The sequence below is a fragment of the Sander lucioperca genome, chromosome 10 (assembly GCF_008315115.2).
Source record: "Sander lucioperca isolate FBNREF2018 chromosome 10, SLUC_FBN_1.2, whole genome shotgun sequence".
Taxonomy (NCBI): domain Eukaryota; kingdom Metazoa; phylum Chordata; class Actinopteri; order Perciformes; family Percidae; genus Sander; species Sander lucioperca.
In genome coordinates this window covers 14,272,842-14,284,963 of record NC_050182.1, presented here as the reverse complement: position 1 = coordinate 14,284,963, position 12,122 = coordinate 14,272,842, and the positions used below count along the sequence as shown (strand labels likewise).

The window sequence follows — 12,122 nt, the reverse complement described above, 5'->3', positions numbered from 1 at the left end:
GAGAGAGGACAGAGAGACAGACAGACAGACAGACAGACAGACAGAGCGCAAACTGCAAGAGGTGAAATGTGCTCGGTTCCATTTTCTTCTCAGTCTTCATATCACCATGAAAGGACGATTCAGTCTCTTAACAAAACGGAGCTGCATTTAAATATGTTTTGCTGTTCATCATTTCCAACATATTTTCGACAGATGCTTTCCTGAGTTTTTTTGCGCACTTGGTGCAAATGTCTCATCATCATTCTGCTTTTCAGCTGTTGTTGAATGTGAAAGGATCCAAACTTGAGGTAAGACGATCAGGAAACTATTGTTGCGTTTTGTCTTTTTTAGTGTCTATATGCGCTAACTTGATGTAATCATCATCATCATCATCTTTTTTATTTTTACCACATCTCATATCATGTGTACACACACAGACACAGACACACACACACACACACACACACACACACACACACACACACACACACACACACACACACACACACACACACACACACACACACAGCTGTGTAATCAGGGATTTGTAATAAGATTCAGAATCTATTATATCATATTAATGGAGATATGAATGTGCAGGGAGCGAATTTGTTTCAACCGCACAGTATTCATAACTACAGATGCGCGCCACCTCTCTCCACTCCGATTTGTCATAAATAAATCAGGTTAAAACGTGCGTTTAAAATCGAAATGAACAACGAATAAAGTGTTTTTATCAGTCAGAGGACTTTATGGTGATCAAATCAAACCTGACATCCTCATTTGCGCGCACACGACGCGCCCTGTGAGCTCCCAAGCTGAACCTCCCTCACCAAAAAAAAAAAAAAATAAAATCATTACGCAAATCGTTTCTCCTCCGAACCATGACGAGCTTAACGCCATGTATGAATATTTATTTTTGTTTCATGCCCAATACTTGTATTTGAAATTTAGAAATAATACACATTTATTTTGTCCAGCTGGAAATGGATTCTCCGAAACGAGCTCCTGTCATGGAGAGAAAAACGAGCTCCATCACATGATAGACGACGTGCGTCGGTGGCTCAAAGACAGTCATCATTCAGTCTGCGGGGCAGGTGAGAACCACAAATCTTTGTGTCTCAATAATCTGCATTTCAAACGCCTGCAATGCACATTTTCCTGTTCCGGTTCCCCAACTCTGAGCTGTTAGTCAAACCTGTTCTTCTGGAAAAGGTTGCATGAGGGCCATACCACAGGTATTAACCTAGGCCATGTGGCCCATTTTACTTCACCTCAGGTAAAACATCTTTTGATCCTCTAAATTAATTTGGATTGCCTTCGCGCAGGTCATGTAACAGATCTGTTTGGGCCCTAAGAAGGAAGTATTTAATAGCCCGTCAGTTTGGAGACGCACATGTGATGCTTCAGTCCTGTGGGCCCCCGGGGAGTTCCGTGAAAACAGGTGTAATGTTGAAGCAAGTGAAGTACTCACGCCCTCTGCTGTACCAACCAGTAAATTGCACTTTTACAGCCCTTACTGGCCTCCTGATCCTCTCCTCTGAGAACATTTTTCATAATGCTATATTATTGACATTTGCATAAAGATCTCTTATTTTCCAAAGATACCAAATAAATGTTCCTGGCAAATAATATAATATACACGACCCTTAATATTTCAATTTAATATTTGATTTGTCATAAAAATAACAAGTTGTCTTGGGTTTTAATATTTTACCGTCTACTGACTACTTACTATCACATAATAAAATAGGCGTAACAGTACATTATTGGAACAAGCAGTAACTAAATATTTATGACTTTGTCAAATTGTGGAAAAAACTTCCTTGTTGTTTCATATGTCTGATTTTCGAGATAAAGGTGCTTTACACACAAATATTCTGCTGTAAATGGAATTACATTTGCTCTGATATGATTGAACACAATTAAAGAATCAAACAAAAAACATTACATTGAGAGTGACTGATAAGAATTTGAAACCAAAAAATCACCCCTACACCTACCATGAAACTAAACAAACATTTTATTCACTTTCATTTCACTGCTCTAGATTTCTCTTGGTTTATTTTTCTATTCTTTTTGTTATTTAACATTAGAGCCTGTTTGGCAGTAGAGGGTGACCATTATTCGACTAAGGGGAAATCTGAGAGAAAGACAGCATATACAATATTGTCTTTTATTCCACCATACTTATTTATTTTGTACATACTGTACATGTAATAATATATAAGTATAGGTAGAAATATATATATATATATATATATATTTCTACCTATACTTGCAATGTATTAATGACAATAGAAGATACATGAAGACAAGAAAATACATTAGAATTTTTTTTTTTTATAGCTAAATACACTATATGGCCAAAAGTATATGGACATCCAAACATTACCCTCATATGCAATAGTTGAACATCTGATTCTAAAACGGTGCACCAACACCCTCTATTCTGTTTGACTTTCAACATTTTGGAACCTGGCTGCAGTGATTTGCTGCCATTCAGCCACAAGAGCATTAGTGAGGTCGGCGACTGACGACTGGCTCGCAGCTGACGTTCCAGTTCATCCCAAAAGTTGAGGTCAGACCTCTGTGCAGGCCAGTCTTAAATAATTGACAACTCCATGTCAGTATTTATTCACTCATGTTTATTTGTAGTGGTACATATGCAACTAGGCATCAAAGATTCATAACAAAAAGGCAACATATTCACATATATGGCATTTTTTTTTTAAAAGCCTTAAGAGGTTTATATAATATTCCTCCATATTGACAGCATTTTGACTATATTTATGTAGCGTATTCTGAATCTGTTGTAACAATAAGAGATATGGCACAATGCCACAGAACTATAATCCAGTTTAGGACAGAGTTATGTACTGAAAGCATGAGAGTAAAACGGGCTAGAACTGTGTAAAATGGGAAAAAATATAGAATTAGATAGTTTTGTGATCATGTTTTGTCTACTACTACTCTGCTGTCTCTGAACGGTCCTGATGCAGCAATCCAAACCCACATAACTGATACCACCAGTTTGCTAAAACAAACAAAAAAATATACATTTAAAAACATTATTTTAACCACAAGTTTAAAATCTGAACTGCAGCGTGTAGACCATTCAAACATAATGCCTTAAACAATAAAATACCTAAATGATTAAGACAAAAACCCTCCAAAAAAAATAATACAAAGTATTGGCACATTTAGGCACTGTTGGTCAGACGAGGAAGTATATTAGAAGAACTAAAAAACCTTGATGCTGATGCCTACGTTTAAAAAAGCAACCCTCAAATAATGTATATTAAATGTTTTTATAGGCTCTAAATGGCCGTACACCAAAGAAACCCATTGGCAATGTTACCTACATATTACAACCATACTTGGTGCTCCTCCAGCACATATAATAGAAAATAAAAGAGTGGCCGAGTTGCACAAGTCAAATTCTTCAGTTGTGTATAAACATAAAACAATTCTGGGGAGTGAAAATGGAAGCACACATCGCAATGTGTTTAATTTGACCTCATAAATGGCAAATTATATTTAGTGTATCCTTCTGTGGTGAAGGGTTTTGCCAGATGTAGTGTTACAACAAATTTTATGTGTGCTGTTAGTGTTTTCAATTAACTGCAAATGTTCAAAAATAAAGAACTCGGTACAGCAGCACCTGAAATTAGTGTAAAATTACATTTAGTGCTCGACAGGAACAAGTATGCATAGTGTATCATGAAGTCCATGCATGAGCAACATACAATATATGTGGCATGTAGTTTGTTAATTTGCACATTGCAGTATGATAATGATTATTGTATGTCTGTAGTTACATTCATAGTTCTAGAAACTTTGGGATGTTTGTTCCTTGTTTTGGTTTGCTTTTTTATATTATAGATTATAGTTATAGCTCAACTGATAACTCCCTCTGTTGGCAAACAAAGTCTGTCTCATAGCAGTTATTACATCAATGGCATAAGCTCCCAGATGAACTGTATACAGTTTTCTCGCACGTTGAGATATTACACAGGCGAGGGGCTCGTTGCAACCAACTGATTTACTTGTAGTGTAACAATAAATGGCGAATATTTTCCAAAAGTGCAAAATGGGCACAGTTCATTGCAATATCACAAACTGAAGCTGGGTACATTTATGTTAAATCAGATGATTTATAGCATGTAATTACATGTAAGTACATTGCTCAAAATGTAGCTTTCAAAGTATATTTGTGATTAATTGTAATGATCCCACGGCTGATTTATCTCAAAGTGCTCAGTCTTATTTGAAACCACTGCAGTCTTATCCAGATTCATCACGTAATTGAACAAATTAATCTGTGAATTTGAGCCAATTGGGGTGTGAAGCCAATACAAAATATTGTGAGACATTATTGAGTTGTCTTTTACCTCATCCTGGACAGAACATACACGCCTGTGACTCTGTGACCGAAGTTTGGACAAATGGAGTTTTGAAAAGAATGAGCCATATTGTTACTCATTATCACTGGGCTTTCATGCAGTGACTGTAGATGTTCACAAAGTGCTTATTAGGATAGAAGAAGCTAAGGGAAAGAGGAAGAGGGAATGTGGACATGTGTGTCCTGACTATAAGAGAAAAGCAGCAGTGGAGAAAAAAAGCTCTTCAGGCTTCTGCTTCTTCATTTGCACCTGGAAAGAGCCTCCTGCATCTTCTCTTGCACATGTTCCATCTTCTCGGCCCACTCCTCGCTCAGACCCTCCTCGTCATCTCCGATGACGGCGGCGTAGCCCATGAGTGCGATGAGGCCGATGCAGAACAGGTAGGTGAGGCGGGTGCAGAGTCGCTCCATGGTGCGGCGGTCGCCTTGCGAGTGCTTCAGGTAGACCTCCAGGATGGGTCTGCTGAAGAGCTTGGGTTTGCCCACCACGCCGTCATAGAGCGTGTGCAGGTTCTGGTCTCCCAAGTCATTGGAATAGCTCTCCTCGAAGTCGTCCTTCTTACGCTCGCGGTGCTCCGGCCGTGCCTCCACCATCTCCATGAACTTTCTGAACTGGTTCTTCAGGTTCTCCTCCACGCGACAGTACTGCCCATCCAGCGTTTCTTTCTTGATCTGTACCAGCGTGTTGCGATTCAGCTGAGAGAGCTCGTCCAGCGCCCGGTTGACTGAGCCGAACTCGCGCTTCAGGGTGCGGATGTCCTCGTCATCAATCTGGTGCAGCACCACCCGGATCAGGGAACCGGCCACGCCAAAAATGGGGTTGACCACAGCTGCTGCTGAGGAGATGGTGGCCACACACTGGAGCACTTTGACCAGGCCCTGCTTCAGCTTGGCCCGGTCCTCAATGATCTCCTCATCCATCATGATGTCCAGGCGGTGCAGGGATTATGGTCACTGTGTGCAGATGTGGACGTCTGTGACAAAGAGAGAAAGAGCATAGTTTACTAAAACTGATGGTCTTTAGGATGCTGCAGCCACAGTTATCAAAATAAGGCACTCTGTTTGTTCACATGATATATGTTACTACTTGCAAAGCTTTCAGTTTCAAGTGTAGTATTAAAGGGGCATTCCACCAACGAGTACTAGCCAATCAGAGGCAGAGTAGGGCGGGACATGCCTTCGTCATCCAAGGGAAAAACTAATTTGTTTCCCTGATCTTTGTTTAAATTGTGTGGATGTGAACATTTTTCACATCCACCCAATATTTGCCTTAAAAACGCCTGTTGAACAAAGACCACATGAAAAAAGTATGTTGTTATCTTCTAAAAGCTTGACAGCTCGAAATCAGTTATCAGCTGCTCAATAAATCAGCGTAAAGCCTAGAAGCAAAACTGATAATAATAATAATAATAATAACATTTACATTGTGTTGACACTCTTTACAGAGAGAAATGTATATTCAGTTCAGCTCTACACCGGCTAATCAATCCAATCAATCTAATTGATTATTTCATTCCTTTCAGCCTGACATATTTTCTGACTGCTTTGACAGCCACAGAGCACAGCAACAAGCATTTTTTTAATGGCAGTTTCACAGAAGATTCCACCATGATAGGCATATGATGTTGAAATGAATCTGCCGTTTAAGAGTGGGAGAATAGTTAAAGCTTCTTACATCGAATGTCTTATCTTCAAGCTCACACAGTAACCTCCTCCTGGAGATGCTACAGTGAAAAAAGGGATTCTGGTTTTAATCAGGATGATTTCTGAAACAAAAAGACAAACAGAGATTCAGACACAAGACACAATTCAGACATTTCAAACAGAAGTTGCATAGGACTGATTCTGGTTCATTCTGCCTCTGTGAACCAGGAAGTGAGCTGATTTTTGTCTCTTGCTGGCTGAAGTTTTCAGCAGTGAAGGAGTTAACAGCCTCTCTGCTTCTGTATGGCACTCGAGCCTTTCAGCACCATTCTGCTTTCTGTGTGTTTCTATGGACCGAGCTGATAGCTCCTCAGCAGCAGCGAGCTAAATGTGGGAAGGCATGTTGAGACGCCATAGCAGCAGCTAATGGGCGTGACAGAGAGCTGCAGTACAACGGGAAGACAAATGTGCAATGGCTGCCGCATTACTTTACAAAATATATCAAGCTACTTTAGGGGCAGGATTTAGATAGTAGTAAGTAAAATGTGTGTGAGCTGACTGACTGCTGAAGGCTACTAGAGGGAGCAGTAAAAGCTCTGTTGACATCTGATACTTGTGTTTGGAAAAACAGGATTACAGTATACAGGTTTTCCCACAAACACAAGCCTAATATGAGACAGTGACATCAGCCACAGAGCTAAAAATGGTTCATGGACTCATAGCACTGGCAAAAGAAAAGGAAGGAAGAGTGTTTGTGTGAAGCATCCTGTTATATTCCGCTACACCTTAGACCTAAGTCAGTTATGGCTCGGCATGCGTGCTCTGGTACTACAGACACATACCAATTTGAAATCACAACAATGGTGACCCACACAGCTCAGGGCCACAAGGTTGTGCAAGACAGAACTGGTCCTGAGAAACACACTGTATTAAACAGGATGGTGTGTGTTTCTGTTTTGCTTTCGTCCCTTTTAAAAATCAAATCAAATACCCGTGTCCACCAGAGGGGGCAGTAATTTACCTATGACAACAAAGAAACCCATAATATCCACCATCTGATTTCAGCACCATCACTGTGGACTAAAAGCAGTGACGCTCAGGAGCAGGATTTAACCCTTTAGCTTCAGATTAACTGTAGATAATGTGTTTAAATGGACAAATTCAATAAAAACATGAGCAAATCTTTCACTTCGTCGCCACATTTTATAATTGTTTCCACACATCCATCAGCATTTGAGCTGAAAGCCATCTGCTCTGCCGAGAAATGTCCTTTTTTGGGTGGCATTTTCCTATTATGACTGCCGAGAAAGAGTTATTTGCCTCATAGTTGTACTTGATAGCTACTAAATAATAAACAATTACATTCAAAATGCATTATATTTCTACTTTTTTGTCCTTGTTTTCACAGAGGATGTTCTGCAACAGAAAACACTCCATGTCTCAACATAATACAGCAATGCGCAAGAGGAGATGCAGGTAATAAAAGGGTTAATTACAGGTTTTTTTTTACAAAAATTAGGTCTCTGAATTTTTATTTTTTTATTTTATGGTGGTATTGTTTCGAAGTAATGCCTAATCTGAGCTATATTTATCACAAATTGGATGCTCTTGGTGAATCTGACAGCTTCCTGCAGATGCATTTTAATCTGCAACAGACAATTAAGCCTTTGTCCAATTAAAAGATATCTCTAAATTGACTCTTCACCTTTAAATACATGTCTTAACGAGTGAGATTGATTCATTTGTGCCACTGTATAATCAATCTAAAGACAAGGATTGATGTATAATCATATTGGTTTCATATTTTAATACAAATATTAATTAAGGGTCAATAAATGAGACCTAAAACAGCTCTTTGTGGGTTAACCAATCACTGCTCCATAGCAGCATGGCCTTTAAAGAAAAAAGAAAGCACAGTACACCCACATCTCACACAGAGTCTCGGCCTAAAGTTGTGGCTCAGTGACTCAGCTTCTGCATTACTGTGCATCTACGCAGAAACTAGCTATAAGAAAATGTAAACTTTTAGTCATTGTTGGGAAGAAAGATTTGACTATGTGTTGGTTGTAAACAAAGCAGCTCTGTCTGTCTAATCAGGAAGTGACAGGCTGCTCTCACCTGTTTCTCTGCAGTGGAGTGGCCATCTTGAATGTTTTCTATGATAGCAGCAATGCTAGGCTATTCCACATTTTCATGTTATATTCTATTGAAAATGTCCCTAAAGTACATAGTTTACGTTTTCATGACTTATTTGATTGATTTTCTGCCAATTCTTCATGTTACATTGGCAGTTTCTCTCTCTTTACAGATCACAGCCTGTGGGGCAGTTGGGGCACTTTTCTAAGGAAGTGTACACCCTTGAGGATACTGCAGTTCAAACAATAACTATATAAATGTAGACTAACATAAGACAATGTAGTATTTTACGGAGTTCATCTGTTCGTGAGTACTAAAACAAGCAATACATTCTCTCTCCTAACATGTCAGGGCCAGACAGCTGCCTCCCTGCCCAGCTATGGCTCCCCCTAGCCGTGCCTCCATATTTCCTTGTTAATGCACACCATAATGCCCTGACCCTCCCTGCTCTATCACACAGCATTGACACCAAAATACCTCAAAACCTCACTTTCTCTGTCTAAATGTGAAGTATATAGTCTCCATCTGCCATCCAGCCAACATTGGGCACCATTGGCCACAGCAGAAGAGAGGATTTCTTACCTTTTGACAGTGTCTGTGGCTATGCCTTCCTCTTCAAAGTCCCAACCTCGACAGCCTCCTTCTTCTTCCCAGCAATCCCTGCAAAAAAGGACACTTCCATGTATGTTGAATATGTAGGGGTGATCAAATTGGACTAAACTAATTCTAAAGAGCCCAGAGGGCCCCTAAAACCCAGACATTGCTCCTTTGACCCCAAATATCATCAAGGTCCAAATTGACATTTTAAAATGGCATGCCAATGACATAAAAGAGTAAAGCCCACTCCTCAAATACATGATGTCCCACCCCTATGGTTTCAACTTATTTTGGTCCATCCAGTAGTCATACAGTTGATACTGAAGCGCAATTGTCAGTTAATGCGCAGCTGAAATCTCATGCGCTTTCTGCTTCCTTTTGTGCGTTTGCCAAGCCCTGGAGCATCTTTGGGAGGCTACAAATAGTCCATTGGTGGTATTTATGAGTAAAAGAGACCCTTTTCTTGTGAACATGACCATAAAAACCGGAAGGAAAATATGTTCATCTGCGTAGAATCTAACCAGGCAAAGAGAGAGCTATGGATCCAAATGGACCTCTCCAAAAGTGCACAGGTGCATCCAAAGGCACAGAAAACTCTCTTATGGCTTCAGGAGAAAAAAAGAAGAAGTTTGTCCGGCTTAAAGGGTAATTATGATAGCAATTATCTTTAGATTTGACCAATAGTACTCAACCATTAAAGCTACACTCAAAGATTGTCAAATTTAAAGTCCATTTGAAAGCTAACTGCATCGAGAAAAACTTACCAAATGGCGCAGCTGGCACTTTAGACCGTAACGGTCTAAATATTTAAATATTTTCACATATTTAAATATATAACTTGCTTAAATATGTTTGTGTTAATACTGACAGCACTGTAGCATATAGCTCACAAATTGAAATGACCGTCTATCTGACCAACAGTAGCAACCAAGCAGACTAGAACCGGAGCTATCAACGCACCAATTCAGTGCGCCAAAGAAGCCCTAGTCTGGTTCTTCATCCAGGCCTGAATAAGCAACAATTTAGTCCTGAAGCACAAAAAATATATGGTCTAAAATCCTTGCAGACAGATAAAATGGATTATTAGGCGGGGGAAAGACTGCGCCGGCAGTTGAAGCTGTTTTCCCCAAAATAAACTCCTATGCAAATTATGTTGGCAGCTTCCAGCAAAGCGTTAAAGGACAATCCTGTTCCCTTCAAAGCCTGACTGATGCCTGTGATGTTTACGTCGTACATAACAACAGCACATAGGCACAAATATGATGGGCGTTTGCCTCGTTGCGTGTCCAGACCTGAGCTTGTAGCAGGTTAAAGACCCCGCATCCCACTGAGATACCAAGCCTCAGGCAACAGCAACACAAGAGAAGCCTTGTCTTATCTTCGGTTTGTAGCCTAGTGGAAGAAAAAAATGAAATATAAAGACGAGTGTCCGTTAGAAACAATAAAGCCTTCTTTATCTGCTCAGAAATGACCGTCCACATCAACGCTCAGACCGTATTGCTGGGAAAAGCAGACGCATATGTAGCTCTTTATTCAGTAGGCTACCAGCACAGCCGGAGCTCCAGCCGGACGGACGCACGCCTGTCCTCATTGTGCATTTGCCGCAGCAGCTGTCAAACAGATCAAATTTCACACTCAAGTCACAGTGCGATGAATACTCACAGGTCCTATAGGTCTATATGTGATGCTGTAATAACCACACTTGTGCAACATCAGCTGTGCGTCGGTTGGTGGTCAAAATGCGTAATATTTAGGCTGCAGGGTGACAAACAGCTTCTGTGGCAAGACCGCCTTGCTTTTTTAGCTGGGGGCCAGGAGGAGCGCTTTGTTGACGGTTTGAAAGCCGCATTAATTATGTCTGGCAGTAAGTGTGAACAAAACAAAAAGCACAGTACTGTGAGTACAAATCAGCTGCAATGACTCCCTGTTAATATCGGTAATATTTCGTATTTATCATTTTGTGATTTTGGATTGCCTATTCTCTTACTGAAAGCTTATCTATTTGAATAAAACAATTATTTGAGCATACAGGCTACTGTGTTGTTTGATTTCATCATTCAATGTGTGAATATTCTGAAATACTAAATAAAATAAATGGAAATTTTGTTTTTTTATTATTGTGAAGATTTTCCAGAACAAAATAAGACACTTTGGAACATAGAAAGCTTCCTTTACTCTGGGGTCAGTAAGTTCAAAAGTCATAAAACAGTCAATATGTAGTCTACCATAAAAAAGGCATAGTATATTAGTCATACATGTCATAAAACAATGTCATAGTAAAATATGCAACACAAGTCATAAAAAGTCATAGTATTGTATGTCATTAAAAAGTCAGTATGTCATAAAAATGTTTTTTTAAAGTTAGTATGTCATACAAATGTGATAAAAAAGTCACTGTAGTATGTCATTAAAAGCCTTAGTATGCCATAAAATTGTAAAAAAAATTGATAGTATAAAAAGTTGTAGTTTTGTATGCCATAAAAAAGTCATAGTATAGTATGTCACAATAATGTGATAAAAAAGTCTTATAGTATGCCATAAAAATGTGAAAAATGTATAGTATAGTATGCAATAAAAATAGTCATAGTTCAGTATGTCTTAAAAATGTGATAAAAAAATCATAGTATAGTATGTCTTAAAAAAATCATAGTATAGTATGTCTTAAAAAAATCATAGTATAGTATGTCATAAAAGTAATAAAAAGTCATAGTATGTCATTAAAAAATCATGAAAAGTCATAGTACATTATGCCATAAAATTTAAAAAAGTCATAGTTTTGTATGACATAAAAAAGTCATACAGTAGTAAAGTATGTCACAAAAAAGTCATAAAAAAGTCATAGTATAGGATGTCGAAAAAAAGTCATAGTATAGTATGTCAAAAAAAAAGTCATAATAAAGTCAAAGTATAGTACGTCAAAAAAAGTCATAGTATAGTATGTCAATAAAAAGTCATTGTATAGTATGTCGGAAAAAAAGTCACAGTATAGTATGTTGAAAAAAAAAGTAATTGTATAGTATGTCGAAAAAAGTCCTAAAAAAGTCACAGTATAGTATATCGGAAAAAATGTCATAGTATAGAATGTAAAAAAAAAATCATAGTACATTGAAAGATTGAACCCGCGACCTCAAATATTCTTTTCATCTCTAGAAGCTCATCTTACTGATCTATGTGTGAAGCTCTAACCAATTATAGTTCGGAGTTGTATTTATCGTTCACACTACTGAAGACAAAATAGTTGTATAAAGTCATAGCACAAAATGTCGAAAAAAATCGTAAAAAACTCATAGTACAGTATGTCGAAAAAAAGTCGTAAAAACCTATAGTGTAGTATGTCAAAAAAAAGTCATAGGATAGTATG

The 12,122-nt window shown here is 38.6% G+C and overlaps 1 protein-coding gene and 1 long non-coding RNA gene across 3 annotated transcripts; one reads left to right on the top strand and one right to left on the bottom strand.

The window, feature by feature from the left end:
* Window positions 1–25: 25 nt before the first annotated feature.
* On the top strand, window positions 26–10,792 carry LOC116036100. Its single transcript, XR_004101537.2, has 4 exons — window positions 26–287; window positions 960–1,076; window positions 7,437–7,504; window positions 8,337–10,792. It is a non-coding gene; the product is annotated as an uncharacterized LOC116036100 (long non-coding RNA).
* Window positions 3,483–8,772, bottom strand: LOC116036099 (protein rapunzel-like). 2 transcript variants are annotated; one of them, XM_036006185.1, is made up of 4 exons: window positions 8,747–8,772; window positions 6,139–6,150; window positions 6,060–6,105; window positions 3,483–5,358 (listed from the first exon to the last, which is right to left on the bottom strand). In XM_036006185.1, exon 4 carries the CDS (start codon window positions 5,306–5,308, stop codon window positions 4,625–4,627), a length of 684 nt encoding a protein of 227 aa, XP_035862078.1. In that variant the 5' UTR covers window positions 5,309–5,358; window positions 6,060–6,105; window positions 6,139–6,150; window positions 8,747–8,772; the 3' UTR covers window positions 3,483–4,624. The 2 variants fall into 2 exon arrangements, with proteins under 2 accessions (XP_035862078.1, XP_031135415.1); XM_031279555.2 differs by lacking the exons at window positions 6,060–6,105; window positions 6,139–6,150 and having other exon boundaries at window positions 8,747–8,762.
* Window positions 10,793–12,122: the final 1,330 nt, after the last annotated feature.

Bases quoted from the DNA above. Each gene is read 5' to 3' on its own strand.
- LOC116036099 (XM_036006185.1), bottom strand. From the start codon at position 5,308: ATGATGGATGAGGAGATCATTGAGGACCGGGCCAAGCTGAAGCAGGGC.